The sequence below is a fragment of the Triturus cristatus genome, chromosome 8 (genome assembly GCF_964204655.1).
Source record: "Triturus cristatus chromosome 8, aTriCri1.1, whole genome shotgun sequence".
NCBI classification, from domain to species: Eukaryota; Metazoa; Chordata; class Amphibia; order Caudata; family Salamandridae; genus Triturus; species Triturus cristatus.
Window position 1 is genome coordinate 1,533,197,908 of NC_140591.1, and position 18,332 is coordinate 1,533,216,239.

The 18,332-nt window shown below is 47.4% G+C and overlaps 1 protein-coding gene and 1 long non-coding RNA gene across 2 annotated transcripts in view; one reads left to right on the plus strand and one right to left on the minus strand.

Annotated features, from left to right (window-relative positions):
• Nucleotides 1–11,036, plus strand: part of LOC146806075 (uncharacterized) — a 200,584-nt gene extending 189,548 nt beyond the window's left edge. Inside the window, exon 3 of the long non-coding RNA XR_014967980.1 lies at nucleotides 10,323–11,036. This is a non-coding gene — a long non-coding RNA (uncharacterized LOC146806075). The remainder of the gene's footprint in view (nucleotides 1–10,322) is intronic.
• Nucleotides 1–18,332, minus strand: part of ATG16L2 (autophagy related 16 like 2) — a 694,312-nt gene that overhangs the window by 428,509 nt on the left and 247,471 nt on the right. The window contains exon 6 of the mRNA XM_085623378.1: nucleotides 11,362–11,421. Coding sequence (XP_085479504.1) covers nucleotides 11,362–11,421 — 60 coding nt within the window. The remainder of the gene's footprint in view (nucleotides 1–11,361; nucleotides 11,422–18,332) is intronic.

Consider the following 18,332-nt stretch of genomic DNA (forward strand, 5'->3'; position numbering starts at 1 on the left):
TTGTGGATGTCATCCCCATTCTGATATGGGGGGACTATCTTGCTTAGGTTTCTATGGTCATAAGACCTATCCCTATCTCTAGGAATGTTGCTGCCACCAGTGGGTTCTGACCCACACAATTTTTGCTCTCTAGCCAGAGCAAGCTTCTCTTTGGCAAGGGCAATTTCTTCCCTCTGAATCCTCAGATTAGCTTCCCTCATCCTGGCTTTATGCTCCTTTCTCTCAGGTGAAGTCATTCCCCTGTGAGAGGAAGCATTAGAGATGCTAGAGACATGGGAGTGGATGGATTCCCTTGAAGGGGATCTGTCCCTCCTGCTTCTCTGTGAATGCCTACTTGTGGGTCTGTATGGGGGGACCCCATGCAAACTCCCATGTAAACTTAAGTTAGCCTGGCTAAGTCTCCTTACTTGGCTCTGGCTGTCTACCTCCCCATCTGAAGCCCCATCTGACTCCTCTGTGGTGGGTAGACCCTCCTCTGTGCCTAGGGCACCTGCCTGAGATGCCCTCTGAGCATCATACTCCTCTAGGAGTTGTCTTAACTGAAGGAGGGTAGGGTTTGCACCCTGTTTTATTCCTCTGGAGGTACACAATTGTCTCATCTCCTGGAATGTTAAGGTATCATACCTAGAGGGGGTCTTCTGCAGACCTGACCCTCCTGGGAGAGCATCTACTTGATCTCCTCCCAGAGGCATGATCTAGTGAGGGTGTGGTGTGTGCACCTACCTACACTAGTTGTTTCTACTAAACCTCTCTAGTAGTTGTAGTCAGGGTGTGTTACTCCCTTCAACCTACAACTACAAAGTCCAGTAGGACTTAAGTATTATAATCTATGTTATATGTACCTAGACAATATCTGTGTGATCTTTCAATTTAGTATCTCAAGATTACAATGGTATTACAACAGCAAGCTCAGATCCCAACCGCTGCTCACCAATGTGAGAAGTTGGCCTGATGTATGATGTCACTAGTTATAGTGTACACCTTATATCAGTCCAAATACCCTTATGGTGATTGGTTGTAAAGTCAACCTTATAGACCAGCTATCCTAGTGGTAGCATGGACAAGAGCAGTCTTAGGCTAAACTCTGAATGGCATGTGAAGCCAGCTGTGATACCATATATAATCCCTTGAATACCAAATGAAAGGACACCACAACAGATATATATATAAAATAAAGTGTATTTATTCTAAGCAAACCCTCAGCACTCTTTATGAGTTTAGAGGTAAGTACAACACAGTCTTATTAATGCATACAGTAAGTCACACAGGTAAGTAATACAGTTAGGCCCTAGGGGCCACGCAAACCATATACTAAATAAGTGGTATAAGAACCACTGTCACGGAAATAGAATAGGCCTAGGCCTAGGGAATCGCTGGGGCTACACTACACTAGCGTTAGTTAGGAAGTGGGAGGCCCACGGGATTCGTGTGCAGAGTGGAAACACTCACGCGTAATGCGTAAAAGTCAATAGCAATATTACAGTTTAGAAATAGATAGATTTAGGACACTTCCGGAGTAGCTAGGAAGTTGAGACTTGAAAACTAGACACTAGGATAGTCACTATCCTGATGAGCACCGGAGTACCCAAGTTACCTAGCCCACAGGCTGCGGGTGCATAGGGGTGAAGATGCGTCGTTTTCGTCGTCGACTCCTATGGATGCCTGAAGAAAGATGCTGACAGGCAGTCAGTGAAGAGTGTCCGGTGGATCCCAAGGCTGGGATCAAGAAGAGAAGAAACCTGCAAGCAGAAGGGACAGAGTCAAGGTCACTAGCCAGTGACCACGTGGAACCAGGAAGGAACCAGGCGATGTCGTGAAGAGTTGCAGGTGAAGGTGAAGCTTGTCGCTGCAGCCAGGAGGACCAGGAAGCGTCGAGGACGACCAGGACCAGGAGGCGACCTGTCCCACGAAGGCTCTTGCTGTCGGCGGCGTCGAAGTTGGACTAGGACTCACCAAGCCTTGGCAAGCGGAACCCACGAAGAACAAGGGACTTGCTTCTGGTGCAGACCAGGAAGGTCTGGGGTGCTTCTTCTTTGCAGAGAAGCGGGAGCCAGTCTGGAGGAGCCAAACCAGCGCAGAAGATTTCAGGGAGCGTCGTCACAAAGGCCACTAGCCAGCGGGCAAGCAACCGGACAGACGCGGCAAGCAGGAAAATGCTGAAGGGCCCCACGCAGGACTCGTGGAGTGTGGGGGGCTGGTCTTCGGTGCAGATGGTGCTTGGGGTTGGGGCTTCTCAATCCCCGGTGCACAACTTCGAGGGTACCTCAGAAGCTGCGCTGTAAGTTACTAGCCACTTTTCCCAGGTAGCCGGTCCCACGTCGCTCGTCGCCTCCACGGATCTCAGCTCTGCTGCAGATGTGGACGAGGGTCGGAGAAGTCTGGAAATCAAGGCTCTGGTCGGGCTCTGCAGTCGGTTCCTCGTCGAACGTTTCACAAAGCAAAGGGTAGTCACTTGATGGTGCCTGTTTGCACAGGGTAGCCACTCCTTGGCTACAATGGAGATTCTTCAGTCTTCTTCTTTCGTCGAATGTCGAAGGTCCAGAGTTTCTGTTCAGTTTTGCAGGTTCAGGATAATCTAAAGTCTTGAGGCCCAACTCCCACTCTTATACTAATCTGGGGGGCTGGGATACCTGCTAGGTCACGCCTTATGGGTGGGACCTGGGAGGGGGTGGTTACACCCACTTCCCTTTGTCCAGTTTCGCGCCAGAGCTGGGGCTGGAGTGCCCCAGCGCCGGTTTGAACTGGACTATGCAAGGAACACCTTGTGTGCCCCAGGCATGTCTCATTCCTTTCAGCCCACCCTGCCCCAATACACTAAAGGCTGTCTGGGGAGGTGCTAGCACCTCCCCAAGCAGGAAACCTATTGTCCAGGCCTCCCTGGCTGGGATCACTCCCAGCAGCAGGAGGTCAGACTTGTGTCTGTGGCAGCAGCATCCATTTTGTGATGCTGAGGCTTTGGTTAGAGATAAACAGCAAAGTAGGATTTTAACATGTCTCTCCCTCTAGAAGGGAGGAATAATATCCTCATCACCAGAAATGGCATGGGGGTATTATTCCAAAGTGTTAGACACCTTACACGACATGTTTTGATAAAGCCAAACCATAGTTACCATAACCGTTTAAGATTATAAGGCACTTTAAGAGTATATGGTAGGCTATATCATAGAACAGCTATAAGGACATGGTTCCGAAAGCTGCAGACAGGCTCAGCTCATGCTAGAGCACCATCTCACATGTTACCAAGCACTCTGCCTCCAGGATTGTTAAGGCCTGCCATAGGAGTGACTGATAGGTACACATGTGTCTATATATAAGGTAGGTATAGGAATACTACACCTAAGCAAGGGGTGATTACACGACCTTGCCCCAGCTGAGTGATCAGCCAATTGTGTCTGATTGGAAGGCCAGACCAGGGGTGGCATAATACATGCTGCAGCCCCTGGGAGGCCTAGGGTACACCTATGCCCTGGGTACCTAGGGTACACTGTACAGGGTCCAATAAGGTGATCCTTACCAATTGATTATGTACCTAGGGTACATGGAGTCCATTTTACAGAGAGAGCAGACAGCCTGAGACCCTGAATGGCAGGATCTCAGGCCAACTAAGTCGAAAAACCAGCTAGACACTAGGCAAAAAGTTGGGGGTAACCATAGTCAGATATCCACCTTCCTACACCCTTCATGGGAACGATCGCTCCTGGCGAACACATATGGGGATCGACAGCTGGGTGCGCTTCTCTGGCATACAAAAGGGCGACAGGACCAATGTCCTCCACTGGGCAGATTGTTGGTTGCCATCTGGGCCAGGGTGGTTCGACGACTTATACAGGTGCGACCGTTTGCCCCAGAGGCAGACTTTTGGCTGATGCCGCCTTTCGCGCACATTGACCGGGTCATGTCCACTGATAAATGGAAGGCGGGAGGGTGTCTCATGCTGCCAGACCTCTACCCTGACCAACGGTTCATAACATACCAAGATGCAGTGGACTGTTTTGAGCTGGGACCGGGGCAATTCTTGCAATACGCCAAAATAGCGGCAACAGCACGACATCTATGGCCTACATTCCCGGACGCCCCGGAACACACGCATACTCTGGTCAAGATGATAGCCATGGCGGGAGAACGGAAACTTGTCACTCACCTGTACAGGGCGTTACGGGAAGACAGAAAATGTGCGCTTCTCAAAATAGAAGGTAGATGGCAGGAAGTGAGCCCACAGGAGATCACACCACGGGAGTGGGAAAAAATTCACGAGGGTGTACGTAAGGTGGCGGTGTCCAATAGATTTAAGCAGATACAATATGGTCCACATGACATACCTCTCACCCAAGCGCCTACACACTATTGATAGCATGAGGGATCCAAGGTGCCCCAGATGCCGCTATGCACAGGCAGATTTCCCACACATGGTTTGGTCATGTCCGATTATCCAGATATACTGGACAGCTATCCTAGAGGACCTGCACAGAATAACAGGATGGAGAGTTTCCCTGGAGCTGCGTACTTGTCTCCTTGGACTGATTCCCCGGGACCCTAAACGTAAAACCAGCAGGAAGTTCCTGGTGTTGGGACTTGTGATAGCTAGGCGGCGAATAGCAATCCACTGGCTGCAACAGAGTGGGCCGCTGGTTGCGAACTGGAAAACGGTCCTGCAGGAATGGGCATTAGCGGAGGAGGGACATATGCGCAGCACTAGGAGGGATGCCAAACTCCCGGAAGTATTGCAGGCGTGGGGGCTAATGGTCCAGGAGATAGGGAGGAGCTCCCCGAATTCTACACAGACAGTGTTGTCAGATGTTAGTCATATGGGGATTGAATCCCCAGGCAGGGGGAGAGACGGGAGGATACACCTGATTGAGATGTTGTTAGATAAACCTCTAGGTGGGTGGGCCCGGCGAGGGGGGTGGAGTGAGGGTGGGGGGGATGTTCAGTTATAAGTTCATATGATTGTTACTGACAGTGTTCATGCCTATTGCTGGTTCGGTACACGCTTCAAAGGCAATCCTAATTGGACTAACTGTCGCTGGACAGAGACTGTGAGGCTTCTTCTTCGGAATTGTTTGTAAAATAGTACTGTTTTACTATGTGCCGTGAACCTTAAAACCGCAATAAAGAAATGTAAAAAAAAAACAGCCCAACAGGCTGCAGCACTAGACATTTTTAAAGAGGCCGCTGCTGAACCACTTGCTTTTCTCCCCCAAGAATCTTGGGCTCTACTCTCCTTGTCTGGAGGAAATGAGGAAGAAGAGGAGACCGCATGCGTTCTCCTCGCTACTGCAATGATCACTGAGTCCAGTGATCATCCAGTGGAGATGCCCGCTTCGACGTCGATCGCCGTACCACCGGCGACGACGGAGCATGTCCCGACGTCGAACTCAGTACCGACGGCGATGATATTTCTCGATGTTGTGCGATCCCGCACCAACGGAGAACGACGAGTTGATGACGGCGGAGAGTCGGACATACCTTTTTTCTTGGACGACGACCAGTGTTCTCTCGACGTGGAGCCCGTTGTCAAGGTCTTCTCGTCAACGTTTTCGGTGCCTGTGGAGGCATTTTTGGCGCTGAGCCGACGCCGATGAAGAGCAGGTCGGAATCTTGCTCCTGGAGGAAGATCTGGCTCTCTCCTTCCTCTGCCTCACCGGAGACCTGCCTCTGGAAGGTGGTTTTTCTTTTTCAGCCAGCCCATAGAGACAAATCCTCTCTCTGTCCTTCAAAGTACTTTTGGACAAGGACTGACAATGTTGGCAAGTCTAGGGAACATGATCTTCTGGAAGGCAAACAATACAGACAGGATGGGAGTCTGATTTCACCTTCTTTTTACCACAAGAAGGGCAAGAGTCAAATAGAGAGGGCATTTCTGAGTGGAGAAAAATGCTCAACTCTCTCAAAAATGGCAAAATACTACTCCAACAGCTAAGAGACGTCGAAATAATAAGATTTAGTCAAAAATAGGAGACAAAAAAGCCAGAAAAAAGAGAGCTGATTAACCAGGGTCCTGACTGAAGGAGCCATAAAGAAAAACTGACCTAACTGTCATCCCTGACTCATGATGGGAAGCCAGGGGTTATGGCTGCCTTAAAGGCACGGTGCCAGTTTTCTATGTGTACCTATGGGTTAGCTTTATAGCTTTCTACACTAAGGTTCTACAATGCAGCCTGTGAGCTGGCAATGCTTTGATTCCCCTTTGTAGGATTATGGTTTTCTACTGTGCATTAAAGCAGTTTCAAATGTACTTTGTTTTTCCCTGCTTTTTTTTGTTTGTATATATGTCCAAAGGACATTCTTATTGCATTACTCAGCTCTTACTTTATGGAAGGCTGCATTGTTGTTTTTTTATTATATATATATATATATATATATATATATATATATATATATATATATATATATATATATATATATATATATATATATATATATATTACCTACTGGCGGTCGCCAGTAGGTAGTTATAGTTAGGACCGTGTTTCCATAGGAATTCCGCAACATTCTATTTGGAATAACTTTGGCGCCGGTTAACGAATCATCGCAAAATTATCAAAATAGGTGGGGCGCTCCGCTCCTTCCCTGAAAGTCTCGGGGGGATTCGTCAAGCGGGGGCTGAGAAAAAGGGGGGGTCCCAAAACGCGTTTTCCCCATGCATTTTTCCATAGTTATGTTATGTTATGTTATGTTACTGGTTTTTGTACCGCGCACAGCTGCCCCAGCCAAGGGGCGTCCTCGGCTGAACAGAATTACTTGAAATTTGGCAGAGAGGTAGTCCGCAGGTCAAGGATGTGCCTTTTGTAAATCTGTTCAGTAGTTCCTGAGAAAAAAGCATTTAAAGCAATATATATATCTGTAAGCGCGCTCCGTGCGCTTACGGTAAGCTTACCGTACGCGTACGGTGCCGTGCGCGAGCTCAAATCTGATTGGTTGTCACATGACTGTAAACATTCGAATCGGACGAAATCAGGAAGTGTCGGCCGCCATTTTGTGTGTTTCACACAGAAAAAAAAAGGGAGATAACGTGAAAAGGGGTCAAGGAAGAGAGTTATAGACCCCCTAACATTTGAAATGGGGTCAAAGAAGGACACAAAAGTACGAAAAATACATTTATTAATTTTTTAAAAAAAACGCCGAGTGCGCGTACGGTAAGCTTACCGTACGCGTACGGCACAAAAAAAAAATAAAAAAAGAAATAAAATTCAGATTTAAGTGTTTAGATATTAGGGGGCTCTAAAAAGAGCCGTTGTGTTTAAGAAGTGATTTTTTAGTGAAAGAGCCGTTGTGTTTATGAAGTGATTTTTTAGTGGTACCTACAAGTAAGTACCGATGCAGAGTCTAAGGTTCAAGAGGAAGACTCTGTTCCCTTCATCAGTGAAGTGTACACCATCTCCTCTATAAATGTCTTTTAAAAAACCGTACAAATTCACTGAAAAAACCATAGGTTTCACACACGTTATAGTTAGGAATTAGCATTTAAAAAACCTTGCAAATTCACTTAAAAAACCATAGGTTTCACACATGTTATAGTTAGGTGGATATTTCACTCGTAAAAAACCAATGAAATTCCACCGTTATAGTTAGTTCAGATAACTATAACTCGCGCGACCGCCACTCTATCACAAGGATGATGTCATCAGTGATGTCATGAGTGATGCCACTGACCATGTCATGAGTGATGTAATATGTGACGTCATGAGCAGTGGATTGTGGGCGCGCGAGTAATAGTTATCTGAACTAACTATAACGGTGGAATTTCATTGGTTTTTTACGAGTGAAATATCCACCTAACTATAACATGTGTGAAACCTATGGTTTTTTAAGTGAATATATATATATATATATATATATATATATATATATATATATATATATATATATATATATATATATATATATATATATATATATATATATATATATATATATAATATTCATATGCTTATGACTTTGATGAGGATACCCCTGGAAGAGAACTGGAGAGTCCATCTGCGTTGGCATGGTTACTTCCAGGCCTATGTTCCACTGAATAATCCATCCCCTGTAGGGAAATGGACCACTTCAAAAGTTTGAGATTTTTACCCTTCATTTGTTTAAGCCATATGAGGGGCTTATGGTCTGTCTGATCAAAGAAGTGGGTACCAAACAGGTAGGGTCTCAACTTCTTCAGGGACCACACCACAGCAAAGGCCTCCCTCTCTATAGCTGACCAACCTTCTGTTTATAAAAGCTACTGGTTGGTCCTGGCCCTCTGTATTAAGTTGTGACAGCACACCTCGTACCCCTATCTCAGATGCATCTGTCGGGACAATGAAGGTGTTGTAATAGTCAGCACTTTGCAGAATGGAAGCAGTGCACATGGCATGCTTCAAGTCCTCAAATGCCTTTTGACAGCTAACTGTCCACTGAACTTTCTTTGGCATTCTTTTGGAGGTGAGATCAGTAAAGGGATTCACAATGGACCCATACCCCCTAACAAACCTCCTGTAGTACCTAGTCAGGCCTAACAAAGCTTTATCCCGAGTCTGGGTAGTAGGAGCAACCCAGTCCATGATGGTCTGGATTTTGCTCTGCAACGGCTGAACCTGGCCTCAACCTACCAGGTGGCCCAAGTATACAACCGTGCTCTGCCCTATCTAGCACTTAGTGGCCTTGATAGCAAAGACTGCCTTTTGCAGGGCCTCCAGAACATTTCTGAGGTGGACCAGGTGATTCTCCCTGGTGGAGCTAAAGACAGCAATGGCACCTAGAGATGCTTCACTATAGGCTTCCAGACCTGTTAGGACTTTGTTCACCAGCCTCTGAAATGTGGTAGGTGCGTTTTTTAGACCAAAGGGCATCACAATAAATTGATAATGCTCCCTGGGGGTTGAAAATGCTGTTTTTGTCTTCGCATCCTCAGCTGGTCTGATTTGCCAGTAGCCAGCAGTTAGATTAAATGTACTCAGAAATTTGGCTGAAGCCAAAGTACCTATGAGCTCATCTGCCCTTGGCATAGGATGGGCATCAGTCCTAGTGACTGCACTGGGGCCTCTATAGTCCACACAAAACCTCATCTCTCTTTTTCCACCCTTGGTGTGAGGTTTTGGCACAATGACTACTGGACTAGCCTAGGGGCTATCAGAAGGCTCAATGACCCCCAATTCCAGCATCTTTTGGACCTCTGTCCTGATGTAATCCATGACATGGTCAGGCTGTCTGTAAATTGTATTCTTTACTGGCAGACTGTCACCTGTGTCCACTTCATGAGTACACCAGGTGGTTTGACTGGGTGTCAGAAAAAACATATGTTGGCACTGATTGAGGACCTTCCTGCAATCAGCTTGCTGCAGGGTAGTGAGGCTGCATGCTAAGGCTACTCCAGCCACTGCCTTATCAACAGGGTTCTGAGAGAGGAGATCAGGTAGAGGGTCACTTTCTTCCTCTTCTCCCTCATCAGTTGCGATGAGCAAGCTCATGTCAGCCCTGTCGACAAAAGGTTTCAGGCGGTTCACATGAAGTACCCTGTGGGGATTTCTTGGAGTGCCTAGGTCCACCAAGTAGGTGATCTCACCTTTCTGTTCCAGGATGGTGTGGGGGCCACTCCATTTGTCTTGGAGGAGAGCTGCTGGGGCCACAGGCTCCAACACCCACACTTTCTGGTCTGGCTGGTAAACAGTATGGACAGCCTTTTAATCATGCCAGGCTTTCTGAAGCTCTTGGCTGGCCTCAAGATTTTCACTGGCCTTCTTCATGCACTCAGCCACAGGAGAACGCAGGCCAAGGACATAGTCTACAATATCCTGTTTAGCAGGTTTGTGAGGTAGACGCTACACAGCCCAGATGGCAGGGTGCCATGTATTGTATGACATGTATTTTTTAAGTTACATGTACTGTTAGTGATAAACTCAAATCATTTTCACTACCGCAAGGGCTGCCTCTCCGATAGGATAACATTGGGTTGCCTTATTACATTTAATAAGTAATAACTTTCAAGTGGGAACAAGTAGGAATGTAGAGTTTGGTCTTTGAAGAATTGTAATTTAAAATCCTCTTTAATGATAAAGTCGAATTTTAAGTCGGAATTCTGAAAATGTCACCTTTAGAAAGGTGAAATGTTCTTGTCCCCACTATTTGGTGCCTACAGCCTGCGTCCTGGGTCACACGACTAGGTGTAGCCAGCAGTTGATCTTTGTGTATTCCTCCCAGACAGTGAGACAAAGGGGGAACAGGTGTTGGCAAGATGTGCCATCTCTGTCAGAATAAGGGGGAGGAGCTGTACCAAACTTCACATCACAAATACTCTTCCTCAGCACACTCACAATGGGTCTCACACTAATCTTTTGTGCCCCCAGATGATCTGGGGACCAACGCAACGTAGAAAGAAATTCCAAACACCTTTGGAGGCGGAAACCTCTAGAAACTTCTACTTCAAAGCTGGAACTAAGCATAAATATTGGACCCTCAGACCCAACTCTTCAATACACATCTGGACATGTGAAAGACTCAGAAGAAGGACTGCTGTGCTGCTCTGCTGCAATAAGGGCTGTTACTCTGCTAGCTGGCGGAGAAGGACTGGGCCTGCATGTACATGTTTTAAATTGCATATCTGTGGTTCTACTAATTGGATTTTTGTAATTGTGATATCAAATAATTTATTCTGTTTTTCTGTATTGGTGTGGGATTTTTCTTGTGTTGTGTTTTCACTTTATTACTGTTTGAAGTGCTGCATTATTACTTTATAACTGCCACTAAGTTAAGTCTGACTAATTAGTGCCAAGCAACCAGAGGTTTGTGCACAGTTAGTTTGGGGTTTGCTTGTGACCTCACTTGGACAAGAACTGTGGTTGCTGCTTGAGTATATCTTCACCAGCCCCCCTCAGCAGTAACTCAATTTAAAACAATTGCCAAGTGAAAAGGCTCCTAATGATAAAAATGGAGCAAGAGGGCAAACAGAAAACCTAAAATGGGTTGCCTCAACAGAAAGTGTAGCTTTTTAATGAGAACGTTTAATAATTCATAATGTCATATTTACTACATCTTGTGAACTCTTTCATGTGCCTACTGACTCCATCATTGCAAATAATTCTGTTGTATTTTAATGTATGTCAAAAGTGTGATTGTCAAACACTAATGTTATGATCAATATCAATAATTCTTATGGAAAGTAAATGAAATGGTTAAATTTATAGATGAAGGATTGGTCAAATAATATTAATAATATATATTGTTCACAGCATGCTATTTAAATCTTTTCCAGATCTTACCACAATGTCAGTTCAACTTTGGCAAAGTGAACAACAGCCTAAATGGACTAGCTTGACAAGGCAGGACCAGCTCTCAAGGATTGGTGGGGGTCCTCTTTTTAAACAAACTCCAAAAACTCCTACTTACATGCGTGCTGCTTCTCGTGCTATTCTTTTCAGCTCCCGCTCTTTGTTTTGTTGCTTTATCCTGTATAGGGAAAGAGGCGGCAATCAGAAGTACCCTTGCCTTCTTAAATCATGTGCCTGATTCAGCCTACAACTAAACATTTACAGGTTGTGCCCAAGGATAGGCAAGCAAATGTGTAGACAAAGATTTAAAATATTGGTGGAAACGATTCTCGCCTTTCAGACCATCATATGAACTTTGAATAGTAACATTCAGCCTCAAAAGCAATTCTCAATTTAGGGTCGAAAGGTAACCTGCACTGGAGAACTGTAAAACAGTCAAGCAATTAGGTAAAGTATTCTCCGGTCTGCTTCCTTAATCTCTAGCAGCAGAGTAAAACGGTACAACCAAGGGGATTTATTAAAATGGCTTCAGTTATTATGGGGATCTGATAGGTGCTCATTCTTGCTAGTTCTAGATGGAGGGAGCTGTAGCATTCACTACCACTGTAACACATGCACAACAGAAAGGATTCTACGCAATTCCATATGCAAATGACGCGAGCGTTGTTCTGTTTCGAAGGACAACTAATGCATTAGACTGCACTGCACCCTTGGGATAAAATGCATTAAGTGTGAGACTAGGGATGCTAATCTTTACCATGTGGGCCCTACCCCACCACCAGTACACTACATCCTAGGGGCCCTAATACTAAAAAGTGTATTTTATCCACATAGCAATAACCTATCACAATGCACTGTAGGCACACTAACGTGCTAAACTACACTGTGTCCTATGAGTGTGTGAACCCAACACACTGAATCATATGGACATCAAAGCACCAAACTACACCATAACAACACTCACACCCTACACAGACCTGCACCCCATGGACAATAACAGGCTAAACTTAACTGCAGTATTTGGACATTAACCAACCACACAGGACACCACCAAGAGCCACTAACACCCAGATTCATGCAGTATGCCTCCATCTCAATAATCATGAGGCACGGGCACTGCATGGTGGTCTCCATCTTTAAGTGTGTTCACTTCGTACTTGTGTTGAGTGACTGTCTTGGTTCGCTCGATAACTATACTACCTCTAGATATCACTAATAGAGTGTAGCGAGGAACAACTACATAAGACACAAATGTTCAGATTTTCACGTGCTGTTTCATAGTTTTTACTTTTCTATTGCATATGTGATGAAAAGAGTTATAATACGTGTTTCAATTGATATAAATATATTAGTTCACTGAAAAACGCGAAGGTTACAGGGACTTTATAGTTAGGAAATAGAATTTAAAAAAACTAGAAAGTTACTGAAAAAACCAAAGGCTATAGGGCCATTATAGTTAGTAAATAGAATATTTTTTAACTAGAAATTCACTGAAAAAACAAAGGTTATAGGGATGTTAGGCTCAGGTTTGACTCATACAAAACCATAGAAATTCAGCAGTTATATTTACCTAAGTTAGCTATAACTTACACCCCTGCAATGCACTGCTTGGGACCTCACATATTACATCACTCATGACATGGTCAGTGACATCATTGATGACATCTCAAATGACATCTCTTTTTTTTTTTTTTTTTGAAACCGTTTATTACAAAATTCAAAAAATATACACTGATGGGCCTACAACCTTCAGGCCGGCCGCTAGCAGACAGAAGGAGCATATGGTACAAACAATAGCGCACATGCTGCGGCAAAGGGAAATGCACAGGAGTTAGCAGCGTTGATAGCCACACCATCCGGAACCCATATAACGGTTTCTTTTTGATATAAATAACACAAAAAACAAATCCACAAGGCAACCCACAATCGGAAACAGCAACATGTGCTCCCCTAGAAGGGGGACCCTACCAATCCATAGGAGTATCAAGGGGGGGATGAGGTCAGGACAGGGACTAGGTGGACTCAGTGCCCGGCACCGGGGCGATAAACCGGCTAAGGGGACGGGGCCGGAGACGGATCGGGCAATAACGGCGGGGTACAGATTCCCCCGCGGTAGGCGTTCCAAGGGCCCCATACTTTCACCCATGTCCCAGGCTTACCTCTCGCAACATACACCACCTTTTCCCGAAACATGCACCAGTCCATGTTGTCCTTCCAGGCCGAGACGGTCGGCGACCTCTGGGAACCCCACAGTTGGGCAATGTCGCGTTTGGCCACCATGTATCCCAGAGTCACCCACCACGTCTGCGGCGCAGAGTAGTCGGTTGGTTCCCACACATTCAAAAGGCATCTCCTCGCTTCAGGCGGCAGCGACACACGCGTAACCACCCGCAGGACCTCATGCACACCACGCCAGAATCGCTCCACCTCCGGGCAGTCCCACAAAATATGAAGAAAGGTCCCCAAGGAACCACACCCACGCTTACACAGCCCGTCCACAGCATAACCCATACGCAATAGCCTTGGCCCCGTGACGTAGACCCTATGGAGTATCTTGAGCTGGACGAAGCGAAGGCGGGCCGGTATGGCCACCTCTTTCGAGGAGGCCACCGCAGAGACCCAGTCCTCGTCGTCCAGCTCCAAGCCATCGGCGACCCATGCCTCACGAAGGCTAGTTAGCAATCCCGCGCGGTCATTAATAAGTTTTTTATAGATTAGTGAAATCGTGCTTTCCGGTACATGTCCATCTAGCACTCTGTCCTCCAGAGGGGAATACTCCGGGATGGAGGCAGCATCCGGGAAGACGGAGCCTAGCGCATGGCGGATCTGCATATACCGAAAGTACTCCCTGTCCTGCAACTGGAATTCCGTCTGCAGCATCTCGAACGTTTTGAATCCCCCCCTAGTCCAAAGATCACCCACCCTGCTGATGCCTATCATGTCCCACCTCTCAAAGCCCTTCGAAGTCCACAGGGTGCCCAACTGCTCAGCTGCGTATAGTGGCGACGCCCGGGTCAAACGATCTTTCCACCCCATCGCTACATTAGCCGCGTGCCACACTTGTACCATGACACGCGTGGGCCCCGTCAGACGTGCGTCGAGCGAGCTGGAGTAAAGCGCACGGTTATAATCACCACCCGGCAGTAACATCTTATCCATTTCAAAGGCCGGGTTTAGAGCGGGCCCGTACATGCCGTGATTAATCGCAGCCAGCTGGGAGGCCCAATAATACCGCTTGATATCCAGGAGGGCAATCCCCCCCGTCATACCACGGGAGCGTCAGCTTCGCCAGAGCGATACGCGGTCTCCCCTCCCAGAACAGGCGGCGCTGCAAACTCTCTACTTCACGGAAGTAGCGCGCCGGGACGACGTCCATTGTGTTCTGCAGAGCGTACAGGAAACGCGGCAGCGACATCATCTTAAACAATGCCGCCCGGCCGAGCGGCGAGAGCGGCAAGCGCCTCCAACGTGCGACATCCTCCTTCAGGCGCTGGAGGGGGGGAAGCAAGTTCTGACTATATCGGGCCTCCGCATCCAGGGTAATGAAGACCCCCAGGTACCGAAATCCCCGCGGGGCGATCTGAATAGGACAGCCCCGCGGAAGGATAGGTTCCTCCCCAGAGAGAACATAGACGCACGATTTAGCCCAGTTGATGACAAGGCCGGAGTTAAGACCAAATGAATGCAGTACATCAACCAGTACTATCAATGACTTACGTGGGGAAGCCAGGTATAGGAGAATGTCGTCAGCGTAGAGAGATACGCGGTCCTCATACTCGGGGGTCCAGCGGAGACCACGAATAGAAGGTTCCCACCGCAGCCACTCTGCCAGGGGCTCCAAGGCGAGCGCGAAAAGGAGCGGCGATAACGGGCAGCCCTGCCGCGTGCCTCTGCCCAGCTCGAATGGAGCCGATACTCTACCGTTCACGACCACCTGTGCCAGCGGGCCACAGTACAACAATTTAACCCAGCTGATAAACCCAGGGCCAAACCCAAATTTCGCGAGCGTCGCCCAAATATATGGCCATTCCAGTGTGTCAAACGCCATAGTAGCGTCCAAGGACGCCAAGATGGCCGGCTCCCGTATGTACGGGACACGTGCGAGCACCCCATGCAAACGCCGCAGGTTAAGCGCTGTGTTGCGATGGGGGATGAAGCCGGACTGATCCTGGTGAATCAAGTCACACACTACGCCGACCAGCCGATTGGCCAACACTTTGGCAAGAATTTTGGGCTCCGCATTCAAGAGCGAAATGGGCCGATAGGATGTGACTCGGTCCCGCGGCCTCCCCTCCTTGTGGATAACCACAATTGTAGCCAGACGCTGGTCTAGCGGGAGGGAACCCGTCGAGTGGGCCGCAAGGAACATAGCACGGAGATGTGGTGCCAGCGTATCCGGTCGCAATTTATACAACTCGATGGGAAGACCATTAGGACCCATGGCCTTGCCGGAAGCGACCGTGCGTATGGCGAGGGCAATTTCGTCAGAAGTTGGAGCGGCGTCCAACGACACTCTGTCCTCCTCCGAAAGGGAAGGCAGCGCGATATCTCTGAGCAGGGCATGGGAATCCTCTTCAGAGCGGGAGGACACCGGGGAATACACCCCACGGAAATAGTCTGCAAAGCAAGAAACAATTTCTTCCGGTTCAGTGACACACACACCATTCTGTTTCTCAATCAAAGGGACAACTCGACTCGCTCTCCCCTTTTTGTCCAGCCACGCAAGCAATTTACCAGCCTTATCACCCACATCATACAGTCTCCCCTGTTGCTCTCTACTGAGGCCCCTGGCCGCCTCCGTAACGAGGGCCTTATAGGCCGCTTGCTTGAGTCGGAGTACATGTAATTTGTTATCCGTCACCCCACCTTCTAGATCACCCTCCAACTCGGTTATCTCAGCTTCAACACGGGTCACCTCCTCCTGCTCGCGCCTCCGGGAGTGGGAAATAAGGGACAGGGCCTCTCCTCGGAGTACCGTCTTGAACGCCTCCCACAGTGAGACCGCCGATGACACAGACCCCATATTCTCGTCAAAGTAGCGCTTAAGGGATTTAACCAACTCCGCGCGGATGGTGGGGTCACGCAGGTACCAGGGATTAATCGGGACCACCCTACCCTCTCCCCTAGGAAGAACATCAAAGCGCAACAAGAGCGGGGAGTGGTCCGAGATACCCCGTGCCAAATGGCTCACCTCTCCCACCCTCCCCACATGAGCCGCCGGAACCAGGACATAATCTAGCCGTGAAAGACTACCATGAACCCCGGAGTGGAAGGTATACTGGAGCTGCGTGGGATGTTTCAAACGCCAACAATCCACCAGCCCCAAGGTATCCAAGAGGCCAGGCAACCACCCCTGGGCCCGGGGGAGATCCCTAGGGGGGTGACGGTCCACAGTTCCGGAAACCACAGCATTAAAATCCCCCCCCACCACTAGAATCCCCTCCGGAAGGCCAAGGAGGAGGCGCCCCAGGTCCGCAAAGGTCAAATGACATCTCTGATGACATCCTCCACAGAACCACTCACATACCCACTCACACTCCATGCAACCTCACATATACCCATTCTCACACAGCCACTGACATATCCATTCACAGACCCATTCTCACTGATCCATAGAGCCACTCACTCATACAGCCACTCACACAACCACTAACTCATGTATACAGCCACTCATGCACCCTTTCACTTACCAATACAGCCACTCACACATCCAGTCATACAGATATACAGACACCAACATGCCCACTCATACAGCTACACACACACCTACTTATTCACCAATACAGTTACTAATACAACCATTCACTCACCCATACAGTTACTCACACACCCACTCACTTACTCATACAGATACTAACCAACCAAAACCAAGGCTAGGGAGTTAGGGTATTTGTACCCTGCCCCCTTTTCTTTTTTCTGCCTTTTTTAGGGGAATTGGCTGAAGCAGAGTCCCCTGATGGCTGCCAACATTTCCTGGTTGAAGTGTTGGTAGACAATCAGAGCGCTGCAGATCTCTGCACAAGCTCGTCATTATTCGTGAAGGCTTCGAGTTCGGAAATATACAAATTTGGATTTCTTTTAATTTCTCAAAAACTACTGAATGGATTTACATGAGTAACGAAAAGCGTGATCTGCAGAACAAAATCTACCTTTCTGCCAAATTTGGTGTATTTCCATTCAGCTGTTCAGGCTGCAGGCACGTCTAAAGAGTCTATGGGAATTAACATGGGAAACACGCTTTTTTGACTCCCCCCCCCCCCTGCCCTCCCTTTTTCTCGGCCCCCACTTGGCAGATCACCCCGAAACTTTCCATGCACAACTAGAATCACCAGTACACTTTTTGGGAAAATTTCGTGAAGATTCGTCAAATTGCGCCAAAGATATAGGCAAGTCAAAAAACATTTTTCCTATGGAAACATGGCCCTGACTATGACTAGGTAATAAAGATATGTATATCTATATTCTTCTGGTGTTCACCAGTAGGTAGTTCTAGTTAGGCCTGCTTTTCCATAGACTGAGCATTTTCTGGTTTGCTAATACTTTGGCCCCATTTGACGAATCTTCCTAAAACGTCCCAAAAGAAAAGTTCATCCGCCTCACCTCCTTCCTAGAGAGTTTCAGGATGATCCATCAACGTAGGGCCTAGAAAAAAGAGTGTTCGCTAAACGTAAAATCTCCATGCATTTTCCATAGACGTCTTTAAGACACGTAATAGAAAAAACTTCTCAACTGAATGACACCAAATTCAGCGGGAAGCTAGATCATGGGCCACAGATTGTGCTTTTATGATTTGGTGTAAATCTGTTCAGTAGTTTTGGCGATATTAAGGGACAAAATAATTGGAAATTTTTGCAGCTGGGTTCGCAAGAGTGCTGCGAGTGCGCAAAATCAAAAATGGGGACCTGTGACTGGTTGATTTTTTTCTGTGAGCCTGCATGCTCTTCCTGGAGCGAGATGTTCCAGTTTGTTTCGCAACAGCAAGCACTCTGATTTCCTGGATATTGGTATGTTAGAAATAAAATGGGCACCATTACAGTTTACTGTGAAAAATTGGAGGCGTTGTGGAAATGAAGTAAAAAAGTTATATAA